This window comes from Ostrinia furnacalis, unplaced genomic scaffold (genome assembly GCF_004193835.3).
Source record: "Ostrinia furnacalis isolate ACB-3 unplaced genomic scaffold, ASM419383v2 OfSCF1198, whole genome shotgun sequence".
Lineage (NCBI taxonomy): Eukaryota > Metazoa > Arthropoda > Insecta > Lepidoptera > Crambidae > Ostrinia > Ostrinia furnacalis.
Window position 1 is genome coordinate 700,514 of NW_021131437.1, and position 27,811 is coordinate 728,324.

Consider the following 27,811-nt stretch of genomic DNA (forward strand, 5'->3'; position numbering starts at 1 on the left):
TTGATGGAAAAATATTTTTATTACAACACAATTGTTTAGAAAATGGGATTACATGGCTTAATGACAAACTTTTATAGCATAGAGATTAACACTAAACCTTCCTAAATTACATTCGAAAAATCACATCTAGAAAACTACACAGCAATATGCATTGCATTTCAAAACTTAATATTAGATTATTATTCCAAACATAGTTACTAATAATATTACAAATTACTAAACATTAACAACTAGTGGCTTTACCAGAGTCCACGTAAACGAGTTTTATAAACACTAGAGACATTTAGTTACAGTAGTAGACTTGAACCTAGCCCCATACGCTATAGATGCCGCGGGTAGTCAGTCGAACGGAGACGCGCGGGGCCGTATGCTGGCACCCAGCCCATTCACAATTAATAAATTACACTCACAAGCACCATGTCAATGTCTTTCAAAATCTTACGAACAAACCTCGAATGCCGATCCGACAGTTCCATTACAATAAATTTGAGCATACCAATGTCTGAGATGTTATATTATTGTCAAGTGAAAAGATTTATATAATTTTACCTTAATGAATTTCAATTAAGAATGCTTAAACTAGTAACGGCAGAGATTAATACAAGTTACTGCTGCCTTAAGAATCGGAATACCTGCCGCACACAAACACGACTCCTTGCAACATTCAAATCAGGGCATCCGCTGTGTAGCGGAGGACCTCAAACTCGCAAAAACTTAACGTTGTTATTACCTCGTATTCATTATTAAACTTAATAGGAAGTTAGGAATCATAAACATAACGTTTGCGCAGCAGGTACGAGTGCCGGCGGCTTGGTCGATCGCTCTGGTCAACACCAAAGCGACCGACCGCGTCAAGGAACGCGTCTCGAAACGCATACGGATATTATACAAGGCTTACGATCATTCATCGCAAATGCATTATGGCCCCGCTGTGCGTCTATCACTTAGTGTAATACCATATGGTTAAAATACTAACGACACCGGCCGGGGGTCAAATTAAAATGCAGCTTATCTGACCCGCGACCGGCACCGAGCAATCATCAATCGCAAGGTTGCAGAGCTAAAAAGTACACGTAGTGATTCAACATAATTCAGATCGCATTGTCGCTGCCGTACGCGGCCATCTTACTCGGACAGACTACATCGATTTATAAATATGATTAAACACGATCAATATAGGTGCGCAAGAGTACGTATATCACTATAAGTTATTCAGTTGTGGTCGTCGTACACGCGACGCCTCGTTACGTCACAGCGGAAAGTCGTTATCTTGGTGCGTGGAGGCGTCACATATGCGAGGGGTTTACGTCGTAAGTTTCACTAGTCTTGTCACTGTAAGGTAGAGGTAAAGTGTCCGCGCGGTCGGCGCGCGGCACCGTGCCTAGAGGGAACCACTTTACGACTTGTTTGCGAACAGCTTCTTCCAGTTCAGAGGCTTGGGCAGCCCCGACGTGGAAGGCTGGGGTTCGGGCTCCGACTCCGGCTCGTTGGCGCAAATGCAGATTTGCGCGTGGTATTGGAAGCCTGCGGGGAAACAAATTGTTAATAAACGGTTTTTAGTTAAGTATACAGTCCGTGTCATCTTACGCGCAGCTAATATGAAACGCGATGTGAAAATGTACAACAAAAAGGAAACAAGAATTGTACATTACAATTTCACAAGACAAGGACAACCTTGTCTAACTTAAGTATATACAAATATACTTAAGTTAGTTTTCCGCTAGGCATAAGTTGAAAGCATGAAGAGTGAAAAGTTAGTTTTTGGCGCAATATGTTCGACTTTACACAAGAACCATAGCACCAAAATTGTTAGAGCAGAAGCAGAGGCAAAAATGGAAAAACCAAAATGCGAAATGGCATGATCATGTGATTAACAACTTCTGATATTCCATTTACTTTTTTTCCAACAAGCATAGGCAATAAGATTGCAATGTACTATTTTAATCTTTACTTGTAGCAATGTGCCAACTATTTGCACACATTCACTACATCAAAGATAGTATTCTAAATCGCATATCAAAGAACAAAAATGACATGGACTGTATTGTTCCAAAAAAGGTGTGAAAAATAAAGAAGGATACCTATAAAAAACCAAAATTAAAGGCGGCTTAAATATGGATAGATTAGTAGGATATAGGATGAAAGGTGGAAGGCACTTTAAAAGAAAGAGGACAAACAACTAACACGCGAAACATCGTAGTTCCCACCACCTGATCGCTAAGCTATGGGAGAGAATAGTATGTTACGAACAGACCTTTTTCGACAATGCTATAAAATACATGGTGCTTTTGTCGAAGAAGCTCCCAATTGGCAAGACGCTACTCGGATATATCTCTTTCTCCCCCTCCCGACGCGGACTTCTCAACGATGCAGGAGCGCGCTACCGACGCGAACAGCCTGAAAACAGTTAACACGTTAGCTGCCGTGCTGTGAGGGCGACTCCTGTTGGCATCATCAATCTATCTAGACGACGCTTTCGGACGAATGAGACCTCATTCCAGTTGAAATACAGGCGAGAAGTACTTTATAATTGTATGCAGGACTGCAGGTATATCAGTAATATTACACTGAATAGGGTATTTGACACCACCAATCAATTGACGTACTTTTTAAAACTGTCAAAACGACACTCTCCCATAGACTTTGTACGGCAATACTAGCATGTGACGTCACAATTTTATCAACTCAATGAAACTACTTTTTTCAATAATTATAATTCAACCAAAAATCGTAATTTACAGGTAATTAAAAATTAATTAAGTTTTTAAGATCAGAAACAAGTGTCTTTTTTAAAAAGTTGTGGTTTAGAATTATTGGCGAATGGTGTCAAATACCCAATTATTTCAGTTACACGAAGTAGCGGTTTGCTTCACCTCATCTTTTCTTCTGGTTGTGGACCAGTCAGACAGCCTCTAAGGAAATAGATACAATTCTTTTTTGTCTGGTATGGGCATAACATACATGTTATATGCGCTTTTGATCAAAATGAACAATGGTAAAGCAGTGGTGTAAATGCATTAGGCTGGAGTTATTTTATAGTTTGTTATAGCAGCGATGGCACACTTGACAACCAGCCTTGATTTTTGACCGCAATTGCACCTGGTGTTAATCAAGATGCAGTCTAGGATGGTATATATCTGCCTTGTAAGTGCCTATTCACTCTCGCTTTGAAAAGACCCGAATAGATAATTTATATAATTTTGGAATGAAATCACATTTCGTACCAGTTACAAACAAAACAAGAAGACATCAGGCAGATTGATAAAAACCTAATCAGGAATCAAAGACAGACATAGATGGGTGTGGTAGCGTTTGCAAGGTCGCTCGGTTCCAACGGTAGTTATATCTTAGCCAGACTGAGTTGAACGTTGCGGTATCATGATACACCTTGAGGTGAGTATAGACTAGTGACTAGAGCATTTACTTGTAACAGAACAACGAGCCGCTCTATGATATGTTCTAGTGTATCCCCCTTCACGAACCAAACGTCGCGGCGTATATTTTACCTGTATTGTACTATTTTTACGAACTTTACATTACATAGAAATGGTCTGGTCTATACTCACCTTTATAAAAGCAATTTTAGGCCCTAATTTCCAATTTGTCAGCTCTGTCCGCCTTTTTTTGTAATTTGATACTTCGTTCTGTGTCAGTCTGGCTAATCTTCACAACATAAAACACTGATGCTTTGCTCAATCCTAAGACACTGGCTTTAGAAATCACAAATTGAACTTTACGTTGTACTACTATGGCTTTTTATCAAATGAAAACGTAAAGCACCAGTGTGGTAACATCAAATTAACACGGAGACATGCCGAATGGCTTACAGAATGTGAGGTGACACCAAAAGTAATTTTCGGGGTGACAGGGAAGACATAAGCTCAAAATTAGGGTTGCTTTACGAACGACATTTATTCCTAACGTTTAAATGGGTCAAATAATCGTACAACAATCCGTGCTTATGAAGAATGGTATGATAAATAGCAACGACTGTGTTCAGTGTTCAGGTCTTGCTCTCTCGATACGTTGAAAGTAAGAGCTGACATTAGAAGTTGCTGTGTTCAATCCATTCATAAGCTGCGCGGATTGTGTACGAAATGACGTCATGTTTACAGCAGTCGACATCTGATTTGACGCAGCAATCAACCGCTAAGATGCGCAATATTTTTTGACAGATGAAGGTGGTGATAAGTTTTAAATGTGAACTAATATATTTCGGATCAATTTCGGTCAGTTACATTTAACATACAATTTATATGCTGACTGACTAGGCACTTTTCGTGACCTTACCAGTCGCCAGATTAAAGTCTGTGGTCCGTAAGCATAATTTAATATTATATTTTTACACGCAGCCCGGCTCTTGACAAAACACTGATTGTTGGCAATCGCTTCGCTCTAAAAATAAGTATGTTGTCGTTATGCAAATAATGACAAAGACTACGCCTTCGTCAGTTGCCGGCTGTCATATTTATAATTCTGTAGTCATGGAACTTCCATCGTCTAGTTACACGGACATTCGTTGGATGCGTACTAACCTTGCAAACGTAACTATACCCTTTACAACACTTTAATCTGTTCAGAGATAACGAGGTAAGTTTCGCTATAGTTCTCACATGCGAGGGATAGGGTCCTGTACACACGAGCGTCTGAGCCGTCGCAAGACGGCTGCGATTCGAAAAGCTTGTCTGATCATTCCATTTTAGAACTAGATTAGTGTAATAGTGCGCACTGATAGGAAAACATTATAAAATATTATTTCAGTGCACACTTGGGAATCAATTTATGCTACTCTATTTCAAAGTACAAGCATGCCTTTCTACAAATTTTAAATCACAAAGCAGTTCATTTAACCTGACTCAAACAATGGTTTTAAGGCTTCGTCTTGACATTTAATTTGAAGTCAAGGGCCTGTTGTCAAGAGAGTTTCTTTTGTTATCGTAATAATAAATTACATCGATTGTTCAGAATATTGTGATAAGTTGAGAATTAGTTGTTCTAAAATAGGCTTTCCTTAAAATGACTTGGGCTCAAGAATTATGCGTTTAATCGCTCGTGCGCGCAGGCCCTTTGGAAATTAGAAACAGATAGGTAATTAATTTGGACGTGTACATACAGCGTCTCCATCTTCCTGGATGAGGTAGAATAAATGGAAGAAAAAAAGATGTTCTTTAGTATCTCTAGTGTATAACCCACAATCTGTCTTTTGCCCCTCGTGATAAGGTTTAGTTCCCGAATCATAAGAGCGTTTGACTAGTATCGAGAGTTTTAAACCGTTTGACAGATACGTTTGCAGCTTGTAATCGTTACATTTATGTCATCGCAACTTACGCACTCGTCACGCGATTAGAATCGAGAACACCTGACAACGCTTTTGTGATTGGGACCTAATTATGTACAACAAAATATGTACGTATTGGCAAATTACTAATTACTCTCATCTACCAGGTTGTAATACTCAATAACATACTAGTTTATGTAAATGTAATCTGTAATGAGTTGCCTGTTTAAAAAATAAGTCATCAAAAAGCATTTAGAGACATTCTTCTGAATATACAAATTATTATAATGTAGCAATTGAGAATTACGCTCGTAATAAAAATTGGAAATCCTACTTCGATAAATTGTGCAAACAAAACTAATAAGATTGTTGTATTGTCTTTTCGGCATGAAGTATAGCTGTGCGGTGCTTTATAAGTAAGCCATTTGAGCTGCTGTGATTATACTAATTTAACATTTATGCTAACATAAGCAGCTAAATGTTACCTTGCAAATATCTGCTCAGATATATACAGAGAGATAGTGAAACGGTTAGGTTAGGTTACGTTAACGGTTAGTGCCCGTTTATGAAAATGAATTCCCTGTTTGACCCCACCGTATTTTTACATAGTTTCACAAGGCAAGCCATGCATTGCGTGGCAATATTTAAAAATAATTATAACTGATAATAACCTGTCTAAAAATAAATATTCTACAATCAGAATTTTAAAACCTTTCCTTTTATTCTATCCATACCCATATTTTATGAAATGGAACACTTCCATCATAATTACTTTTATTTCACTGAAAATTTCACAAATCAACAAAATGAAGATTGATCTCAGTGATGGATGTGAAAAAGGTCAAGTAATAATCACACTTGCCTATCAAATTAAAATGTGTAAAAAATATACAGTGTAGTAGGTATAGTGAATTGTGGATTCATAATCTAATTCTATGAATATAGTTTGCTACTATCATTGGAAAACATGATCTACAACACTAAAACAGATTTAGAATCGACGGTATTTAGCTAAGATTAGTGACACTCGTAGACCTAACTAAGGCAAGCCTGAATAAGACAGATTATACTAATTTTATACACAAATGATGTACAATGACAATATGATGTTAAAAAAAACTTACTTTTCGATCTCGGGGGCGCAGTGTACGAACTCATGAGTCCAGAACTTGTAGATTGGGTTCTTGATGAGTTCGATGAATGTGATGAGAAGTCCCCAGGGGTGGGGCCGGTTGACGATGAGCCTTTCAAGCAGCATCCTGGTAATCTGTTCCTGGACCGCTTCCGAGTTGGCCTCCGCGAACAAGTACAGGAGGCAGCAGGAGAAATAGTGCGTGTGGCTGTTCGGGTAGCGCAGCTGGTTCGCGATCGCGTTCAAGAATAGATATCTGCGGAGATTAAGGTTTGTTTTGTAAGTTATACTGGTTTTATTATAAACAAACTAAGGCTGAGTTGCACCACCTGACTTTGACCGTAACTATGACGATAACCGATGGAGGACTGTTGTGGACGCCCTCTGCCCCATCTAGGGGACATAGGACCATAAGTCAAGTAAGTCATGACGATAACCCGTGTTTTTTGTATGGAGTTTGACAGATTTTTGACGTTTGTCAAAGTTAAAGTAAGATGGTGCAACCCAGCCTAAGAGTTTCAGCTAGATTGTGGAAAATACTAAGCCTCGAATAATTTTACTTTAATACACATCTCATACGCTGAAAAACAAAACACACAACACTAAAACAACAAAACACTAACGCAGATTACGTTGCAAGCAAGAGTATCTGTGTGTGTAAGGTCTGGTGCTTTCCCTGCGATCTTCACTAGGTCATCGGTCTACCGAGTGGAGATTTGCTTAAATTACGTCTACCATTACGTTTTTATACTTTAGGCCTCTTACTAGGTGGACCGAATCTGGTGATAGTCGCGGAAAACACCTGGATCCGGGCAGCGCAGAACCAGTCGTTGTGGAAGTCCTTTAGAGAGGCCTGCGTCTAGCTGTGGATGGGACTATTCCCACCTCTCCTTCCCGCCACTGCAACTCCTGTGTAGCCAGGATCTACAGCTTGACCGCCAATAAAAACCCTACCAGTGAAGGTCAAGTTTGTCCCGGGGGAAAGTTAAACTGTCATTGGACCCGCAACGAAATGAATCCGAAGAAAATAAGAGGAGTTCGAAGTTTAGATTCGACTTCCCTCCGTTGAAAATGTATGACAGGTGACAAACAAAAGGTTTAGTAACCTTTATGTCTATAGTCTGATCTGTGAGCACGTAGAATTTTGTCCAATGACCCCCAAGCTACCCATCCTTATCGCTCGTGCGTAATTATATTGCTTTCGCGCTCGCACACTCACTGCGGGCGCCCGTCGCACAGTCGCGACAGCAATATAATTACGTGCGAGCGATAAGGATGGGTAGCTAGGGGTCAATGAGTTTGTTCCAGCGTTTCTTCTCAGCACTTGCCATATGTTTGTCTCGAAGCGCTGGTAGGGCCCAAAAGATAAGGAGACATGTAAAGTGCCCCATAAGGGCTACCTTTTTCTTTTTTTATTATTTTCTATTGACGTTCATAAGTGCCACTTGTGGTCTAAACTGAATAAATATTTTTTGATTTTGATTTTGATTGACAAAATTCTACGTGCTCACGGACCAGACTATAGCTGTGGACGTCATTTAACTGTAAAGAACTGAGCCATCAGAGCCAACTCACCTTCCCTCATAGTCGAAGTCGACCGTGAAATTTTGGAATATGTCCATGTGCGCGGAATGCGCGATGGTCGACATGTTGGGCGTCTGACCCTTCGCGCGGATGTGCGCGATCGCTTGCGTTCCGACGTACACCACCACAGCGTTCATTAGCTGGCTGTTGTAGCGGCGGCCGGGCTCGTTCAACACCTGCGAATAATAAGAGGTGAGGTGTCGATAGCAAACATGGTATTATGTCGTCCCTCGCATGACCAACTATCCTATCTCAGTTGATAAATTTAACAGTTATGAGAAGAAGTGATGAAATTTATCAACGATAGCAGCCCAACGCGAAGTACCGTATTTGTGGTGTCAAGCCCAGTGTTGCCAACTTAGCTACTTTATAGCTAGATTTAGCAACTTTTTGATGTCAGGCAGCTACAATTTTTTTTTAATTTGTAGCTAAACTTTTTAGCTACTTTTTCTAGCAACTATTGATTATGATATATTTTTACAAAGTATTTGAAGACATAAGTGAACTCGCTATAGCATGTCTTTTACTTCCGCATTCAAATGCTGAGGTAGAAAGATTGTTCTCCCAAATGAATTTAATAAAAAATAAACAGAGGAATAGAATGAGTTTAATAACTCTGAATTCAATTTTATGCATAAAAGATTCGCTCAGGAAAAGCGGCCAGTGCTGTCACAATTACGTTTTTCCTAAATTCGTACCTACTTGACAAAATGGGAACTATGGAAAAAAAAATCCAAATCATGTGCAGCTGAACCTTCTACATCTTCTTCTCGTACATAATTAGATAATTATAATATTCGGTAGGTTATCAAAATATTGTCTTCTTTTATTTGTTAATTAAGTAGTCACAGTATTAAAGTTAAGTTGGTTAAAGTTTATAGCTTATTTATTAACTGCAGTGTTTTATTTCTTTAGTATTTTATTTACTTCGGAATTTAGCTACTTCTAGCTACTTTTTAGGGAGAAAAAAATACTCAATCTAGCAACTTTCTGTTAAATTCTGCTACGAGCCTTTGGTAGCTGTTGGCAACACTGGTCAAGCCCCAGAAGGGGGAGAATTGACTATTATTGGACAATGGACATGGATCAGATAAATTTGTAGGGAGTCAAGCAAAGCGCCGCGCCTGGGGAAAAGAGCCCAGAGTCAACTACCCGCGCGCTCTCCCGAGATTCGGTTCGTACGCCGTGAGGCTGGAACAACCATTGGTGGTGGTGGGTTATCCTATCTCAGTCTTTTGGCGATTTGATAACTGTCCTAACGGACTACAAATTTTTTCCTGCTTCCATTGTCTACGATTTTCTCTAACACACGTATCTGTATGTACCCATTTTTCCTCCCACGAGGTCCGTAAAGTATAAACAGAAACTAAATTTGAAATGGCCTAACTGAAAACCCGTGGTTTTGATAAAGTGGCAAAACTGAGATAGGATAGTTAGTCATGCGAGGGACGATGTGAGCTAAAACAACAGAAGTGATTAGTCGATATTAAACTTCACACTCCTATAATTCAGGTTAACCTCACTGCTGGTTCTAAAACATAATGTGCCATGACCTTGCTTTGCATGATGTTAAAGCAGACACTAGCGAAAGATATGACCCACCATCATAAGGGTTGAGATGTCGACACAAAAATGTAGCGCAATCAGGCCTGGCTCACTCCGCGCGGTACATCCGATAATTATCAGTCGAGTGTCTCGCGCGCGCCCGTCAGGACGCTGGCGTGCGTTGTAGTACCTAATTCTATGATCGAAGTATTATTTAAAAATGGACATAAAGAGAAAGAAATATTGTTTGTGCGGCGTTCGGGTGTTTAAATCCGAAAAGAAATCTACCGGATTTATCTTTTTTTTTCGCTTCCCAAATAATATTATGCTGAAAGGTATGTTGGCCATGTAGGTAATCAATAATTCTTAGTAGATATAGTATAGGAACCTAACCTACCATGACTACTGCTCAGAATGCGTTCGTTCGTTTCAGCCAAATGACGTCCACTGCTGGACAAAGGCCTCTCCCAAGGTTTTCCATAATGAATGCGTACTTACATACATACGTGTCATGAGGTACGTACCTCATGACACGTATGTATGTAAGTAGATTAATTATTTTTTTCACTAGACAGCAACCCTAACAGCGTAAGAAGAGTTCAGAGGCACGCGATAGAAAGAGACAAAACTTGTAGGTGAATAAAATTGTAGGTACGTAGTGCTGTGCGAGCTGAATTCCACTGTATCGCGTCGCAGCAAGACTCGCATTTATTTAAATCGTCTTGCGGAGTAATCCTTCTGTACCTGTATTATTACTTATTCTGTGGCGCAATGTTAAAGCCGACACAAGATGTCGACCCACAAGATTGGGCGTAACAAAGATTGCAAATTAATTACCTCTTCAGCTTCGCATTGGTTAAGATTAGCATCTCTACAAAAGATTGAAGGGTACAACTAACATAGTTCAAATTCAAAATCTTTATTGCGTACTAAGTGACAATATATACTAATATTATAAATGCGAAAGTAACTCTGTCTGTCTGTCTCACTTTCATGCTTAAATTGAAATGATGAAATTTGGTATAGAGATAGTGAGTCCCGGGAAAGGACATAGGATAGTTTTTATCCCGGTTTTTGAAACAGGGATGTGCGCGATAGTTTTTCTGTGACAGACAAAATTCCACGCGGGCGGAAAGCTTGTTTGTAATAATTTGACATAGTACTCGATCTTACCTGCATATTGCTTCTCAGCTCTGACAAGAACGTGACCGGCGCCCGAGCCTTCAGGTACGCGTCCAGATCCTTCTTGAACTGCGTCGAAGGTATGATGGTGGAGTAGTTGATGACCGCACGCGGCGGCAGCGTGATCTCCGCCAAAAGGTCCACCTTCAGGTTAGGAGTGAAAGGATCGGGCAGCCGCATGTTCCTTGGGAACGCGGACAGAATCAAGTTCCTCATTTGAATGCAATTCGGCGGAATCTCGTCGCAGAAACCGTAGTGGTAGTCGCACAGGAACTCCGGGAAGTCGTGCAGCAGTACAAGGAGGACCTTTAGGGTTCCCTTGTACAGCATCATGACGGGACCCGCCAGTTCCGTGTTCCGTAGGAACGGATCGAGGAATTTGAATAGGTCGATGAGCAACGTAGAGTACATGCCCCAGCCCTGTAAACGAACGGATGTTAATATACGGAGGCCTGTAACGGTTATTTTAGTAATTTAAATGTATCATTACTATGATAGGAAAAATGAATTTTGGGTAACTAAAGATATTAATTTCACTTCTTGTGATATAGAAACAGATATATCAGTCATATCGAATACACTAATTATAATCAAAGAAATGCTAGCTAATAAGGACTGCATTTCTGTCTTTTCTAATACGTCAATTACGGTCATTAGTTTCTATAGATTAACAACAATAAAATGAAACTAAACAGACCTTTACTGGAAGGGGTACCATTGCTGTCCATCTTCGCGAAGGCGTGGTTGTTTGAGTATGAAAATGATATACTTACCCTTACTGGTAACTCTCCGAACCAGACCGTATAGGCCATGACCAGTCTCCCCCGAATACTTCGATTACATTTTACAATTAGATGTCAAGAAAATACAAATTTAAATTTGTATCTCTATGGTATCTTTAATTTAGTCACATTGGTATTGTAATCGAAAAAATGTGAAACTAATCCATTGATCTAAAGTTCAGATTGCTGAGCTAATTAAAATAGATGGATATGATGAATGGCAACTACGAGGTTTGTGAAACAATTCACTCTAGGAGTCTATTTCACACAGAAATTAGTTATCATTTTAATGAATTTGTCTTGGATAAGATGTTTTACAAACCTGTACTTAAAACCAACCGGACTATAGATCAATACGACATCTACTTGCGGACCGAAGCAGAGGGAGGGTTCATTCTACAGTAAAATGTAGATATGCAAAGATAGTTACACAAATATTGTGATAGACCTTTTGCTGCGGCGTCACGGCCAGAACCCGGTTGATGAAGGCGCGGTGGGCCGTCAGTTCCAGCCAGGCGTAGCAGAAGCCGGGCGCGACACTCGGTCGGATGATGCGCAGTGTATGGCAAAATGCTGTTAGAACCTGCGCAAATGTTCATATGACAGTCAGGCTGTACATTTTTGGGGTAATGTAGCTCTAAGGCCCGATTCGACCAACTTTTATCCGAGAATAACTCCTGGTATAACTGGCACATTGACAGTTTCAGTATGGGAAATATTTCAAGATGACAAGTTTATTCTGAGATAATATTTACTCTTGTTTGGTCGAATCCAGCCTTAGTACAACATGATAATGTCCCAGAGTGTCTGCCTTGATGTCTGTAGCCTAATTGATAACTTAAAGTACGTAATCGTAAAGGTTTTGGAACATCTTGATGGTTATTTTGCTACATTATGGCCATGATTGTAAGACTAGAGCTAAACAAAAATCAACTTAAATTACTATAACTTTTATGGTTAGAATTATTTGTGCCATGAAGCTTGAGGGCGAGACAAAGCAACATTCATGAAAGATTGCTGAAGATTTCATTTCGGAATTATAACTATTACGTAGCTTATTTTAACTATACAGGTTGGGCAGTTAATACTGGTTCTAATAACACCTTTAAAAAGAACTTACTACATTTTTTTTTAACAAAGAGAACTAATTTGTAAATTAAAAATAAACTAAAATAATCCTTACCTGGTAGTTCATAGATTCGAGAACTGGTTCAGCCATATTCATATCAAGGAACAGGATGAGGAGAAGTCTGTGGTAAGGCAATTGCTGGAAGTTGTTGCCATGTTCTTCGTGGTCTTGCAACAAGCAGCCAGCGATGATTCCGAGGATCTGTTGCCAAACACATTTGTATGAGAAAAGGCATCAAGTGTCTTGATGACACTACACTTTATAAGAGAACCTGGTTATAGTCACAAATATAAATATGCACACTTAAATTGACTACAATATAACTGATAAGTAATACCAATTAGCATTAAAAATGTTGTCGCAGAGCATAGGAATAAAATAAGCCATTAAGTAACTCAAACTATAAACTTCTAGGTGGCATGACTATGACAAGGGAAGATCTGCTCAGTAGGCCTAAGATGCGCGCCGTGATAACTTTTATCGACGGCAAAATGTATGGGCAAAATCGATAAAACGGCGTGATAACCGCTTATCCGTAACGTATAAACCGTGTGGTGACGGCAGAGTAGAATACATTTGTCACCAACCCCTACTCTTCCCGCGGGTGTCGTAAGAGGCGACTTAGGGACTACACATCAAACAGAGAATGGGCAGCAGCGCTCTCTGAAAAATATCAATCTTTTAAACTGCGATCTCCAACCCACCTGCCAAGCGTGGAGATTATGGCAAAACCCTCCACTTTAGTGGAGGAGGCTCATAGTCCAGCAGTGGACTGTAAAGGGCTGTTGATGAACCGCTTATCACGGCGCGCATCTTGGGCCTACAGCATTAGTTTCTAGAGGTGATCTGGTCTGAACCAGACGAATAGCTTACCTTGTTCAGTAAATTGAGCTTCGGCGTAGGATTGCCGCTCTCAGAGGTGTTCTTGATGAGGAGAGTCACCAGTTTCATGAACGAGTCGCACATTGTGTAATACTTGTCGCGTTTCACCGGGCTGGTCGGCGGATTCGTGCGCTCCTCTGTCAGTATCGTGTACACATTCTCGATGCACATTTGTGTAGCGATCCTGAAGAAGCGCGTGATCATATCGTCTGATTTGAGAATTCCGTTCATATTCATACGGTGCACGTAGATGTTGAAGTTCTGTGCAATCTCGATCTCAGTGAGAGGGCTGAGTAGTACGTTACGCCACTCGCGAAGCAGATTCTCCGTTTTCTCTTGGAGGCCAGGCGGGTCGTCGTAATCGCGCGCCTGTGAGACATAAAGAATTTATTTTTACTTACTTTTGATCAAATTGAAACCTGAAATCACTGAGCCCCAAGAAGCTTCAGTAAGTGTTGTCAGAGCCCTAGTTGCTCAAAACAGAGTAACGGTTTCGGTAGGTATAAGTTTTCGGATAGTAACTTTTAAGTGATACTAAATCAGAGTATGCGATTGCATCAAGTTTGTAGCAGTCTAATCACTTGCAAATGCTGATCTTTAGGGTGAAAGGACGACTCGTTTTAAAATCTTAATTCGACTAAAACAGTCCAACATGAGCATGGCAGCTCATACGCTAAGACCAAATGGAGTAAGTACAACTGAATGTTGAAAATGGTTAGTGACAGTGAAATAATCACACGTCCAATTACCACACTGATTTTATGGCAATAGTGAGCTTGTCAACAAGTGTTGACCAAATCACAACAGTGTATATGAACTCACCCGTACTTGCAGGATTCCCGAATGAATGTGAGCTGTGGGTCCCATAGGCGATCGTTCGCCCAAAAACGCGCTGGGGTCTTGGTGGACCCTGAGCATCTCAATCAGGGCGCCGAGACCCTCTGGGGGCGCCTGACGCGAGTGAGACATGATCCTGTACAACGTCTCTGTGATGTGGTACAGGTCGGATTCGTTCGCAAACACGTTGTTCCGGTCGTCGACCAGGTACAGCTGGACCAGTTGCATCCCGAACGCGACTGCCATGTAGTTGTTCCCGTTATCCATAAGGTGGGCCATCGCGATGTCGTACTGTACAAGAAAATATCCCCTGATTTTGTGTTCACTGTACAAATTACATGTTGGTGCTTCTTGTATCTACAGTTATAGGATATTCTGCAGCTGTCGTTCACATCACTGCAACTCCTTCAATAGGCTAGTTGCCTAAAAAAATTTTTTTAGTCCGTAATGTTTAATATCAAAAAATATTGGACACGTATATTTTTATTTGTCAATCTAACAAATAATTACATAGTTATGGTGCGTTGAAGTTGCGCACGACGTCACAACTTGCGGCATTTTTAAGCAAGCGTTGACGTCACGGGCCTCTTCTTATGAACTTTGGGGCGCTTTATCTCTTTAAATTTTCATTAGTTTGAAAAAGTGAAAAATACGTGTAGAGTATTTTTTGATAANTTTACACATACAATGTCATTATTTTGTTGCAATTTCTTACAAAACTTGCGCGCAAACAGCAAATCTAGTATGAAAATCATCAAACTTCTGATGCTCGTAACTCATTTCAGACTGAGTTTAGAGGTATACATGTCATAGTAAGTTTGGTTTATTACACTATTTTGTAATCAAAAACCAAGGTTTGGTCGATGGCCGCGCGAAAAAAAAAGACGCCAATTTCCGGCATTGTCTTTTAATTTAAAAAAAATTTGAAATGCTAAAATAACGAAACATGACGTTACATATGAATGTAACGTCATGTTGTATGTAGACCATGAGGTCTACCTGTATCCCTAAACAATTTGACCTGAAAATGATCAAAATATAGCTTCTTACCTGTGGCAGGTTGATCAGGTGGTTCCTGACTAAACAGTCAACCGCTTCGATGTTGTATCTGAGCTCCTCGCGGCACTCAGTGAGGCAGTACGTAATTTGTTTGGTGGTCCACACGTGTCCGTACACGCGGCCGTCTTCTAACAACTTCAGCACTCGTAAGTGGATGTCGCGATAACGCGTCATCATCTCCACGTGTTCCGCGCTGCCGCCTTGCGCGACCGACACGATGTGGCTGTCTAGTAGACCTTCCACGGCCTGTGAAGGGTTTGGTGGTTTATAATATTTATTTATACATAATGTGTGAGATCGGTGCCGAGCTACTTAATACCTTGTTACAGGTTTATCAGGCCCCGAAACCACGGATAGCTCAAGTAGCATGGGGGTTAGTAGTCTTGGTACTGGTATATGGATTAGTTGAATCAGGAGTGCAGAGGGTTTATCTCCACTGTATTTGTCAAGAATTGACAATAGTTTGATCGACACAATGAATAGTGGGGTAAGCAAATAATGTTTAGAGTCCAGATGCAACGAAAACCCATCATAACTGGTGATAAAATTACGTAATATTAGTCAATGTTGCGACATAGCTCGCAGAATTGCTAAAATCAAGTGGCAGTGGGCGGGGCACATAGCTCGTAGAGACGATGGCCGTTGGGGCAGGAAAGTTCTCGAGTGGCGACCACGGGCTGGAAGACGTAGCGTGGGCAGGCCTCCTACTAGGTGGACCGACGATCTGGTAAAGGTCGCGGGAAGAGCCTGGATGCGGGCAGCGCAGGACCGTTCATTGTGGAAAACCTTGGGGGAAGCCTTTGTCCAGCAGTGGACGTCATTTGGCTGAAACGAAGACGAAGTCAATGTAGCAACAACTAAACGAGCCTTACCTTTTGCAGTAGAGCACATCCAGACACAATATCGCGGTTCCGCCTCGCCATGAACAGGCATTCCAGAAGCGAGTGCATATTCGCCGTCTGCGCGGCCATCGACGCCATCGCCATAGAGTTGGCCAGGAACACCTCCGCGGCCGAAATCAGCGCGCTCATCTCATCGGCGCCGTAAACTTGCGTCGGGTTCATTGTCTGGCTGAAGGCCAGTTGGGGCAGCTGGTCCTGGGCCGAGGGCTTCGGGATGAACATGCCAGCGTCCCTCACAGGCATGAACCCCGGGATATTGCACGCGAATTCCTCGTAGACCGCTATCTGCAGGTCACTGGGCCCGCTAACGCGGAGTCGCACTCTCTCCGGGATCCTTTCGGTCTGGTACGCCAAGACGATCGGGTCGTAGTACCGCCGTCCCTCCTGGCGGGCAATCTTCCTCATCTCATAGTCGTTCAGCAGTCGTTTGTCGAGCTCCGGCAGCGCCTTTTCAACTGCAGTCTTCTGGATGAAAGCGCACGCGAGCTCCATGTTCTCAGTCGCTAGAACTGCAGCGGCGCTTTCAACGATCTCCTGTTGATAGTAATTTCGATTAATGACATATAATAGTAGAGACTACGATAGATTTCATTCAAATAAATTTTAATAATGGAAAAAATATATTTTTCCAAACAAGCTTTTAATGCGCTAAAAAGAATAAAACGAGTTCAAACTCAAAAGGCACGTGTCATTTTATTGCAGAGCTCCTATGGCTACCATCCAGCTCCATCATCAGATCAGCTCCATGTCATCATAATATTGCATTGTCATCCGACTTACGTATCCATGCAAAATTTCAGCTCAATTGGAAACCGGGAAATGGGTCAATTTTAAGTTGCAAGATTTGCCTACACCAGACATGTGAAAGTAAATAAAAGCTTGTTATAATAAAATAATAAAAGTCACAGAAAAAGAGATGTGCTTACCTGCTGTGGGGTGGCAGGCATCAAGGCCGTCAAGAACGCGGCCTTGAGGTTGGTGCTGATGGTGCTAATAATCTGCTCCCGGCACGTAATCATTGCCATACCGGCTGTCAGATTCCTCATCATGTGGTGTGCACACGTGCGCATCCGGACCTCGTCGGGGTCAAGCGCGAAGTCCTTACGAATGATCTGCTCGCAAGTCGTAAGAGCATACTTGATAGACCTATCCACGACCGGATGAATCCACTCCTGGATGGATCGCTCAATAGCAGGCTTCACGAACTGCTTCAGATGCGGGTAGTTTTGGAACAGAATGATGTGCGGGTTGAAACAAATCTTCTGCCCAAAAGCTGATGTCGATGAAACGTTTACGTCGAGGTAGTTGAATCTGGGTTCGGGCAACCCCAAAACTCCCATCAGGGTCGGGTCGGTGCCGACGAGCCCGGTCGGCGTGGGCGCCGCGGCGGCCATGTCTTCGGTTGGGAGCAGCGGCGGCGGGCCCGGGTGCGGGATTAACATCTGCGGCGCCGGCACTATAGGCTGGCTCACTTGCATCGAGCTCGACGCATCCTTGTTTGGCTTCGGTTGCGACAGCTGGAACTCGATCGTTCTCAGTTTCTCCGGATCTTTCAAATAAAGGGTCGGCTTGAGGTCGGCAATGTCTAAACTTAGGTTTTTACACAACACTTCAATTTCAAACTTCAGGTTCAGCTTTAAATCTGGCTCTTGGTGTAATTCAGCCAATACGTTCATCAGTGCCATAGTCCAGGGGTTGGGTGGCTTGAAGACTACGCTCTTGGCGCAGGACTCGAGCACCTTGGCGACGAAGGGCACGACGTACAGCAGTTCCTGCTGGCCCTTGTGGTAGGCCTCCAGTAGCAGCGCCTTCAGGTCGATGTCGACGTGCAGGATGGGCTGGTTGCGGGCCAGCGTCAGCATGCCAAGCCAGTGGCCCAGGTTCTTCAACAGCGATCGATCAGAAAAGTTGGCAATGCCCTTATCGGAGCGTAATAATACTTTTATGTTCCGGTAAGTCTCTTTAGTGACCATTCTGTTTATGTCGCGGATTTTAAGAACGTCAAGGAAATTGGAATACAGTGCGTGGAAGTTGAGTTCGATGGACGCTCTCTTCATGACAAGATACTGCGAGAGCCATGGGAAGTATTCTTCGGTAATTATTTCCTTGAGTTCTTCACATTTCGTCTGTAGATTCAACTGGCTGAGGTTATTGAAAATGAATGCTGATTTGTCCTGGATAGCTTCAGGTGGAGCATTGATCTTTTCTTCTCGGTCTGTGGCCGTTAGAAGAGTGTCTATGTTGGTGGCGTTAGCAATCGAAGGTCGGCTGCCCAGTCCGCCTGCAGTGCAGTTGGTAACCTTTGCGATTACCGAGATCGACGACGGTGCGCAGACCACGGCCCTAAAACAAATACAGGTATTAGCATTTGTGACATAACAGTTTAACAAGTATTGAACGTGACCAGCTAGTATAACATGACCTGACTTAATACAAAAGAGTCACACATATTTACCTGTAGGGCGCCGAGACGGTTACTACGTTGGTTTGGTTCAGCACAGCAGCCAAACTTGTGGGTAGAACGGGTCCTTGTGGTTTCGTGGGTGGCTCTTGACTCTGTAGTCCATATTCGATGTACTCAATTAGGTGTGGAGGGAATTCACTAAAATGAGGTATAGCACGGACATGTTCGCAGTACTTGTGGTAGTCTTTCAACCGCGACTTGAAGCGGTCCAGTGCCGCTATACCGAAGTAGTACATTTTAGAGCCCTCTGGCTTTCTCAACGCGTCAAGTACGAATCGTAAAGCCAAACCTAGCGAGACGTAGCTGGGAACGAGACCCTTCTCAATGATACCGCCAAATAGCTGAGCGGTTATATGCAATTCCTTGTCCGGATACTGCGGAAAGAATTTGTATTCTTCGAACAGATTGCGTAGCATGCACGAGTAGACTTCTCGCTCGCGCTTGTTCGGCGAGTCTTGGAACTTCTTCAACATGTCGAGCACTTCGTCTATCGACAGAGTCGGATGCGGGGGATGGTTGTAGATCCGCTGGAAATATCCATTGGCTTCGTCCTCGATCTCCTTCGAGACGTTGTGCATCATTTCAGGGAAGTGTATAGGGTCTGGAATCCTGGGTTTGTCCATCGCAGGCGCGGGCGCCATGCGAGCGAGTGCCCCCATGTTCGCAACGTTCGTGTTGTGTTGTAAGGGCATCATAGCGAAGGGGCTGTTGGGGCCGGCTCCCATCAATCGGGAAGGCGAGCCAGGGGTCGTCACCAATGGCCCTAGAGTTCCGGGCATCGCGAAAGCGGTGTTCCCTGGTCCTCCCAAGCTCAAATTAGCTACACCAGGTGTTAAACTGGCAATCGAATCAACATGCGGAGTGAACAGCTGCCCGCTCAAACCAGCCGCGGGATTGAAGGGCGTTTCCATGCCGCCGCCGGGCATCACTCGAGGGTACTCTGCGTTCCGTGTCCGCGCTATACCCGCGATGTTTTGTCTTGTCTTGCTCAGGATGAGCGTCTGGCAGTTGGCTATGACGCTGTAAATGGCTTCTTGTAGTTCCGCCGTTACGTTGGGCACGCAGAGTTGCAGGCAGGCCAGCATCGTGGTGACCGTCTCGGGTGGCAGCTGCGCAGCCTTCGGTAGCTGTTCTTCGGGCCCTTTACCGAGCACCTGCGGACATCGCCTCTGCAAGAACTTCACCATTGCAGTCACAAATGTTTCGCCGTGGTCTCTGATCTTGTCCGTTAGCCATTTGTCGAGCTTTAGGTACTCTCTACGGGAGGCTAAGCACGCCAAGTCGATAACAAAGGGGAACGACTGAACATTCAGCAGTAACGATAGTGCTTTGAGATCTTGGGCAACGTCGAGTATCCTCGACAGTTTGGACTGGTCGCTCTCACCACGTATGTACCAGTCGGCCATGGCGTGCATGATGATAGGCTTTATGTTCGGATTCTGTGTATGCCAGGCGTGGTGTAGTATAATACCGGAGTTTGGGTGATTTCCTAAGAATATTGGTATCAGCGTTGTCAGTAACTCTTGCCTGAATACTGTAACAGGTGGACTGATTTGTAATAGAGCTAGGAGCAAGACGTCAGGACAATGCTGCATTGGGAACTTGAATAATTCGTGCACTTGTAAGTAATACCCACGCTCCGCGGCGTACACCAGAAGCTCGACTAAATAAAGGCACCGCCAGGTGGCTATTTCTTTGTTGTCAGTTTCAGGTGGGGACTTTAGAAGATCAATCGAGACCGGATGGAAGGGATGGTCAGCGAAACTGAATACGTCTGGATGTTTGAGTACCATGTTGATCAAACTCATCTGTCCTTCTAAGTTCGTCCATCGACGGCAAAGATAATCCACAGGGAATATGTTAGCCGGATAACCCGCACTTTGAAGGCCGAGTCGCAAAATCGTGAACAGCAGGCTGAGGCCTTGTCTGTCGGGGACCATGAACTCGGGATGGTCGAGCTGTAGTATGACTTCTTTCCAGTTCAAGTTTGATGCGAGTTCTTTGAGTGTCTGGACAAACACTTCGGCGTTCCACGATTCGCCGTGTCCGTGTGTGATGGGGTCTTTCTTGGTTTCGTGACTCATCCAGAAGTTGCCCGGCGTTTGCACGAGCGGTCCTTCGGGGACGGTCGCGTGGTACCTGATCATCATGGAGATGATTCTGGCCACGTCGATAGCGGTGGGCTCCCGCGCACCGAAGTTCAGCATGTTGGCTTTGCATTCCTCCACCGAGGCGGTGAAGGGGTGTCCGATGTCTCGGATGATCTCCGCCAAGGAGGTTTCCATCATGGCCGCGGCCATGTCGTCGGCGGTCGTCATCTCTTCGAGCGGCGTCTGCGTGTCGTCCGGGTAAAGCAACGGCGCTAACACGATAGGCACTACTTCACGAGGGAAATCAACTCGTAAACGTTTGAGAAATAAGTCTTTTGTCACTGTGGCTAGTCTCTCTTGCGATAAACTAGTGAGGAGAGTTTGCAACACTTCAGGGCTGCATTCCTGAAGGCCTGCACGCTCAGCCTGATGCCCACGTTCTGCAATGCAAAACAATCGATCGCTATCGTTATACACAAACAATAAATAACTTACAAACGAAAATATCACATTTCTTACCTGCGTCTAGGTAACACTGTACGAGGTCCAAAAATCTCTTTTTCAAATGTTGCTTAGTTAATGCTACTATCTCAGGTTTAGCAGAATTCCTTTTCAAAACCAGAGAAAAGGCAACATCCTCGGCGGTGGTAAACTTTAATAGTCTTGAAAGTCGATTGAGTAATGTATTTGAAGGTTTTAATATCTGAAAGGAATAATGCAATGAAGCATAAAACATGTACTAATAAGTTACCCAATCTACCTCTATACAGTAAGCCCAAGTATTCTAACTCTAGGATCGCCCATTTATTTGGATTATTTAAAAATAAAACAATAGCCTAAAGTACCTACATCTGTATGATGTCTGTATGTCCATGTGTTTATGGCCTCCTAGCCAGCTGCAGTTAATAAAATATTGTCACCAAAACATCTTAGGTCTTATGAATAAATATTCAGTCGAAAATAATGAATCAATAGCAAACTTATTCGAACAACAAAACCGAAATATTTGTAAAATGGTAGAATGGTATGGTTTGACAAACAAAACATGTGTACAGGAAGGACAAACAGACAAATACAGGTGCAAATAGTGTAATGGGCAACGTAAAGTAAGTTGGTTTATGAGTATAATGTTACTTACCTTTTGGAGTGAACGAGTGGGGTTATCGACAGCTCGGCAGACGACCGTGGACTTGGCCGGATGGTTGAGGAGCGCAGTCAGGTGCTGCGTGAGCAGAGATGCGTGGACGCTGGTGTTGGAGCCAGATCCGGTGCGCTCGGTGTCCCAAGATGCCTTCGCCGCTTCCGTCAACAAACACCTCAAGAGCTGATTCTCTGCTTCCAGCCCATAAAGACTGACCAGCTGTGGAAAACCAACAGCGTTAGAACGACTGAGTTCACGTACACTTACTGATTGATACACTAATTACTATTAGCATTAAAAAACAATTCGCAATGCTGCAATTTAATCGTGTCAACTCGCTGTTGCCGAATGCAGATTGTTAAATAGTGAATTGCTACGTCACATTATTACGCATTTGCTTGGAATTAAAACGTTCGGCTTTTGCGAAATGACAGCGATCTTAATCTAGAATGTTGCCAGTGTAAATAACATCTTACAAGCCTAGTAGATTTGTAAATATGTTGTGTGTAAAATTTGTTTTTTCTATGATGTAAGTTTCATTAGTTAACTACCTACTTAATTGCATACTAAAGCTGAGTTGCACCACCTAACTGTAACTTTAACGTTATCAGGTGTTCTTTGTATGGGGCCGTCCATAAATTACGTCATCGATTTTTTCAGATTTTAGACCCCCCCCCCCTACAATCATCCTATCGTCATTTCTTAATGCGGCCCCTACGGAATTTGGCAGAATTTTGACGATAAATAAAGATGGCAATATGAGATTTTTCTTAATCCTCTTTTAAATTGAAGATATCTCTGCATCAGTAGATTCAATCATTGCTTATCAACAAAATTGGCAGTTTGTCGGACATAGGCGAAAGGTATTACGCGCTGAATAAATAACAGGTATGACCTAGGTATTCGAAAAATCAATGGAAAAATCAATGTAATTGGATCGGGTTGACATGTCATTAAATCTATTAATTTGCGCATGCATGCAGCTCTTTATCGGACGAATGTTCCACGTTGCAAGTGTCCCTCACGATGAATTCTTAATTGTGTTGGTTTTCTTGTATCCATGGTATCAAGAAAGTTAACAGCAACGCGAAATGAGTCTAAGGCAAATGACTCAATTTCTTATGCAGGAAGAGTTTCTAGATTTTCCAGCTTTTATGGTTTCTTTTAATATTCTACACAATTACACACTTAGTTGTGAATAGAATTGAAGATTGTTTTTCTAATTAAGCTTTGCCCTAGCTTCTCTAGTAGTTACGGTTGATCTAAATTCATGACAGCCCATACATAATTTGTTCCTGGTCACATTAAAATGTATCATAGGTGAAGCTGATACATGTATACAAAGGTCAACAGCTGCCGGAATTCATTAAAAAAGTAGCCAATGATAAGAATTAAGCATCACAAATGAGCAAAGTTCATGACTTAATTAGAATGTTAATCATGTTAATGATGTAAACTCCGCCGTCGACGTCCTGACACGTCTCATCTTTCGTCTCTGTTTTCGACATCTGGATGGAAGAGGAACTCCCAGACGACTAGAATAAGGGGCTTTTAATTACTGTGCCGAAAGGGGACCTAAGTTAGTGTAGCAATTGGAGAGGTATCACTTTGCTCTCGATAACGTCAAAGGTTTCCTGCAAGATTATCTTGGATAGGTTATCGGGGGCCGTTGAACCTCTTTTGCGTAAAGAACAGGCTGGCTTCCACCCGAACCTCTCGTGCACCGATCAGATCATCTGAAATGGGCCAGCAAAAAGGTCGCGACTCTCTGACATTGGTGTCTCGACTGTCGTCGACCTACTGAAAGCCATCTACAGGAAATATTCTTGTACGGTCACTCACGACGGCCTCATCTCCGAGGACATCAAGATAATAATATTTGGGTCCAAAGTTAAATCCGTTCTGCTCTATGGGTGTGACATGTGGAAGGTCACCAAGGTTATCTCGCACCAGCGGCAGAGGCAGCGGCTGACGAAGACTTGCTGTCTTCGACAATGCTTCCTTCGCCGAATTCTCGGCATATACTGGCCCGAGAAAATCTCCAACGACGAGTTATACAAGATAGATAGATCAAGAGCCGCAAGTGGAACTGGATCGGTGACACTCTCCGAAGGGATCCCGATCATATCCCCAAGCAGGCTCTAGATTGGAACCCCCAAGGAAAACGCAAACGTGGTCGCTCCAAGCAAACTTGGCGAACCGAACGCGATGGAAAACAGTTGTGGACGCCCTCTGCCCCATCTAAGGTAATGATGTTCACAAATTGCTATTTTTATATTTTGAGGGGATAATGGGGTTGATAGCAAATGATATGTGTACACCCTCTAAAAACGTTTAAACGCAGTGATTCTAGCTTTATACTTTTGTGAAGTTATCTGTTCCATTGTTCATTACAGTAGATTATGAAGTTGATAATTATTGCATGATATACTTGATTGTTGCATTACCATTTGTTTAATTTCCACACAATGCATACTACATGCTAATAAAATATTTGTGTATTATAACAATATACATAAGCAATAATTAAATATGTTTGTCTAAAGTGATAATAGATTTCGCTCAGCATGAAATAAATGCCAAAAACTAAGCTTAAGATGTAATGTAAATAAATAATAGGGTATATGCATATTTATCTATTTATAAATTATAAGGAAATCATCAACTTAAACATTCATCTGGCATTATACTCATTCGGATACTTGTGACATACAAGTACCATGTATGCCATAATTATAAAAACACGCTTTCAAATAAATACACAACTATGCATACACCCTATTAAGAACTGTGTATTATGTGATTGAAAATCTACAAAAGCTAAGCCATGCATACAATGATACATTGAACATCACTAGTTCACCAGAAAGTAGATGTTTGTTTCCATCCAGTCATGCATAGGTCAAAAATGTGAATAATTTCCGTGAAGCGTTGGAAAATAATAAAGAAAGAAGTCCTAATGAGCAACAGTGCATCTGGTTGGGAAGATAGATAAAGGTCCTATACTAAGGGCTATATTTCACCGGGACACCATGGCGGCGCAACCAGTCGCCGCTACCAACAAAATGTATACAGCTTTGCGGACACCAGGGTGAGTAACTCTCTACGACTGGTTGCGCCGCCATGGTGTTTTGGTGAAATATAGCCCTAAGGATTAAGTAACTTAATTGTTATTCTTTTCAACCAGTCATATTGTTACAAATTACAGTGTGACTGGATGGGGAACAAGACAGTAGAATCTGGCCACATTAAGAACACCTCTTTAAAAACAAAGTCGCCCCTGCTGATTGTATGTTTCGATCTTAATGCAGTTTTCAACAATAAATAATGATTATTTATTGTTGCACAAGAGAATATTACAAGCACAGGTGAAACCAGGGCAGGTCGCTAGTATAATTCATAATTCTGGACATTAACTGAGGATGTCAATGAAATTATGGAAAACAGAAAACATACAACTTGTTGTGCCTCACAAAATAATATAAATAACACAGAATGGCTTACATTATCATGTTGGCAAAGTAATATTTCTAATAACTCTTGAAATGAGCTTATTGAATGTAGTATAAAATCCAGTAATATCTTTGTGCCTTTCTAATTATAGTTTCCATTAAAATATCATTAAATTGCACAAAACTGTATTTAATGTTACAAGTTTCTGTCAATGCTATTTAATGTAAATGACTATTGTAAGGTAATTAAATTGTAAGGTACAATTTTACTGATACCTACAAATGCATGTTATCAAGATATGATAATTAATCAATAATCTGCTTTTAATTGTTCATAGCTATACAATTTGATAAAAACAAAAATATTATTATGTTCATGATTAAGTTTGAACAATACATTGTAAAGGCTAAAAGATTGCTGTGTGAACCCATATCCTGTATAGGGTCATAAATTAAAGAAGAAAGGAATACCTATTTCCAAAAGCTGTGCAAGAGCAAAATAATACAATATCATGTATACAAACATATACATATTATATTGCTAAAAAGAAATATGACATACATACTGAAACTAACTCATACTGAACTGAAACAGCAAAACTCTAAGCAGGCTACAGTAATTTTTAAGCTATTACTGGTTATATTTTTATATTGAAAATGATCATAGGCTAATGCTCATATTCACAAATATATGACGTCACATAGTGCATGTGAACGCACACGGTGACCCACAATCCAATCACATAGCTCTATTCAATGCTGTACGTTCGTTAGGCTGCTTCATTTAAGCAAGCATTGTTTGTAAATACGCCAGTAAAAATCGATGTATCACCGAGAAATTTCAAAATAACAATTTAGTGATAACATCATATCAACATAAGTATGGTTCAATCAAGAGGAACATGATTATGTGCATGAAATTTTAAGCAGGTAGATGCTTCAATGTTGTTTTATGTGATTATACCTTGGCAACTCTATTTTTATCAAGATGTAGTGTTACACAATATGAATACTATCTAGAATCAGCCTCAAAGCATTACATAAATCCATATCTCACATAGTAGGTATTGCACATGTTTACTCAATTAAATGTTGCATAAACTTGTGGGGGGTAATCTAAATTGTTGTAGTAACAGTTGGTTTGCCCCTGGTGGATTTACAATTAGAACGATTTGGATAATAAATTGCCAATAATCCAAATACAGATGATTCATTAGATTAATCACCAACACACAAAGTACATAGGCTGTGTTTTCAGGGAAACCACTTAGTAACCATAAAATATCTGATAATGATTACACGAATGCTACATAAATACGACGACAGAATAGACTGCAACGAACTGATTGTGTCTGAAACGTGACTTTGAAGCTGAATCTACCAAATAATAAAACAGCAATGGTAAAAAAGTATACAAAGGGTGGCTACTACGTAGAAGGCTCCTTACAACGCATGGTCGTTGTGCGACCACATTTTAACAGTACTTCACAAAACGGTTACACGATTTTACAAGAGACACAATGCTACGCAATATCGAACAGCATTCAGCACAATAAAACAATGAACAACCACTCAGCACTATTACCAAATGCTCATGTTGCTTGCCATCGTCTACAATATGGCGACATAGAAAACAAAGACAAGTTGTAAATTAGCATTTTTCTCACCTGTGATAACTCTTGACTAGTCTGCTTGAAGTTTTTCTTACTTAAATTTACTACGAGATAATTGATTTGCGATAAGCTAAACGTTAAAGAGTCCAGGTTCATAGTTCCATTAATCCGAAAACGAAAGCTTCAAACACGTTTGAAGCTTTCTCGATTTTTGACGGATTACTACAGTAAACGTGTGTTCTTTTACAGTTTTTTTACGAAATAAAGATAAGCCTAAGGCCAACATCACCAATACTATTGTTCACTTCATTAAAATTAACATAATTTTAGCACCCCACACTGCAATTTGTAATTTTTGCACACGATGACGAAGGCACTCGCTCGTCCGTTCCTCACCTCCTCACCTCTCTCGCCATTACAATACCACAGAGCAAAATGGACAATACTCACTTCAACAACATGATAACAAAAATTTCTGAGTTGCATGCATGTGAAATAGTTTTATTTATTTATTTAATTAATTGTCTAGTTTTAAATTAAGTAAATGAAAAGAAGTGATGACCTTGGAAAATTATACACTGTAAAACTATGTACAACCTGCCTACCCGTTTTATTTAATTTAAATTTGGTTTAACTTTATAATTTGAGCACAATTTGAACGTTAACAACTTGTAAACAAGACAATTATTAATTTTATGGAATTAAAATCAAGCTCACCTGCAATTTCCTACTCCATTGC

The 27,811-nt window shown here is 41.5% G+C and overlaps 1 protein-coding gene across 6 annotated transcripts; it reads right to left on the reverse strand.

Annotated features, from left to right (window-relative positions):
- On the reverse strand, positions 1 to 27,811 carry Not1 (CCR4-NOT transcription complex subunit 1). Of its 6 annotated transcripts, none has more exons than XR_003655808.1 (16): positions 27,127 to 27,494; positions 22,005 to 22,226; positions 21,386 to 21,569; positions 18,768 to 21,306; positions 17,239 to 18,655; positions 16,283 to 16,846; positions 15,402 to 15,656; positions 14,337 to 14,642; positions 13,506 to 13,883; positions 12,687 to 12,833; positions 11,934 to 12,086; positions 10,713 to 11,141; positions 7,986 to 8,170; positions 6,403 to 6,666; positions 2,255 to 2,397; positions 1 to 1,524 (listed from the first exon to the last, which is right to left on the reverse strand). XR_003655808.1 is itself a non-coding variant. In XM_028303129.1 (15 exons), the coding sequence occupies exons 4-15, from the start codon at positions 21,092 to 21,094 to the stop codon at positions 1,287 to 1,289; spliced, it is 6,663 nt and encodes a 2,220-aa protein (XP_028158930.1). In that variant the 5' UTR covers positions 21,095 to 21,306; positions 21,386 to 21,569; positions 22,005 to 22,226; positions 27,790 to 27,811; the 3' UTR covers positions 1 to 1,286. The 6 variants fall into 6 exon arrangements, 4 of the variants coding, with proteins under 4 accessions (XP_028158930.1, XP_028158929.1, XP_028158927.1 ...); XR_003655809.1 differs by having other exon boundaries at positions 11,952 to 12,086; positions 27,127 to 27,228; XM_028303129.1 differs by lacking the exons at positions 2,255 to 2,397; positions 27,127 to 27,494 and adding an exon at positions 27,790 to 27,811.

What these genes read in the sequence shown, in the direction of transcription:
- Not1 (XM_028303126.1), bottom strand. Translation starts at nt 27,228, where the DNA reads ATGAACCTGGACTCTTTAACGTTTAGCTTATCGCAAATCAATTATCTC. An exon ending in CTAGTCAAGAGTTATCACAG is followed by an intron (nt 22,227 to 27,126) that starts GTGAGAAAAATG and finishes GGTTTTCCACAG; the next exon opens with CTGGTCAGTCTTTATGGGCT. An exon ending in TCGAATCTATGAACTACCAG is followed by an intron (nt 12,087 to 12,686) that starts GTAAGGATTATT and finishes ACATTTGCGCAG; the next exon opens with GTTCTAACAGCATTTTGCCA.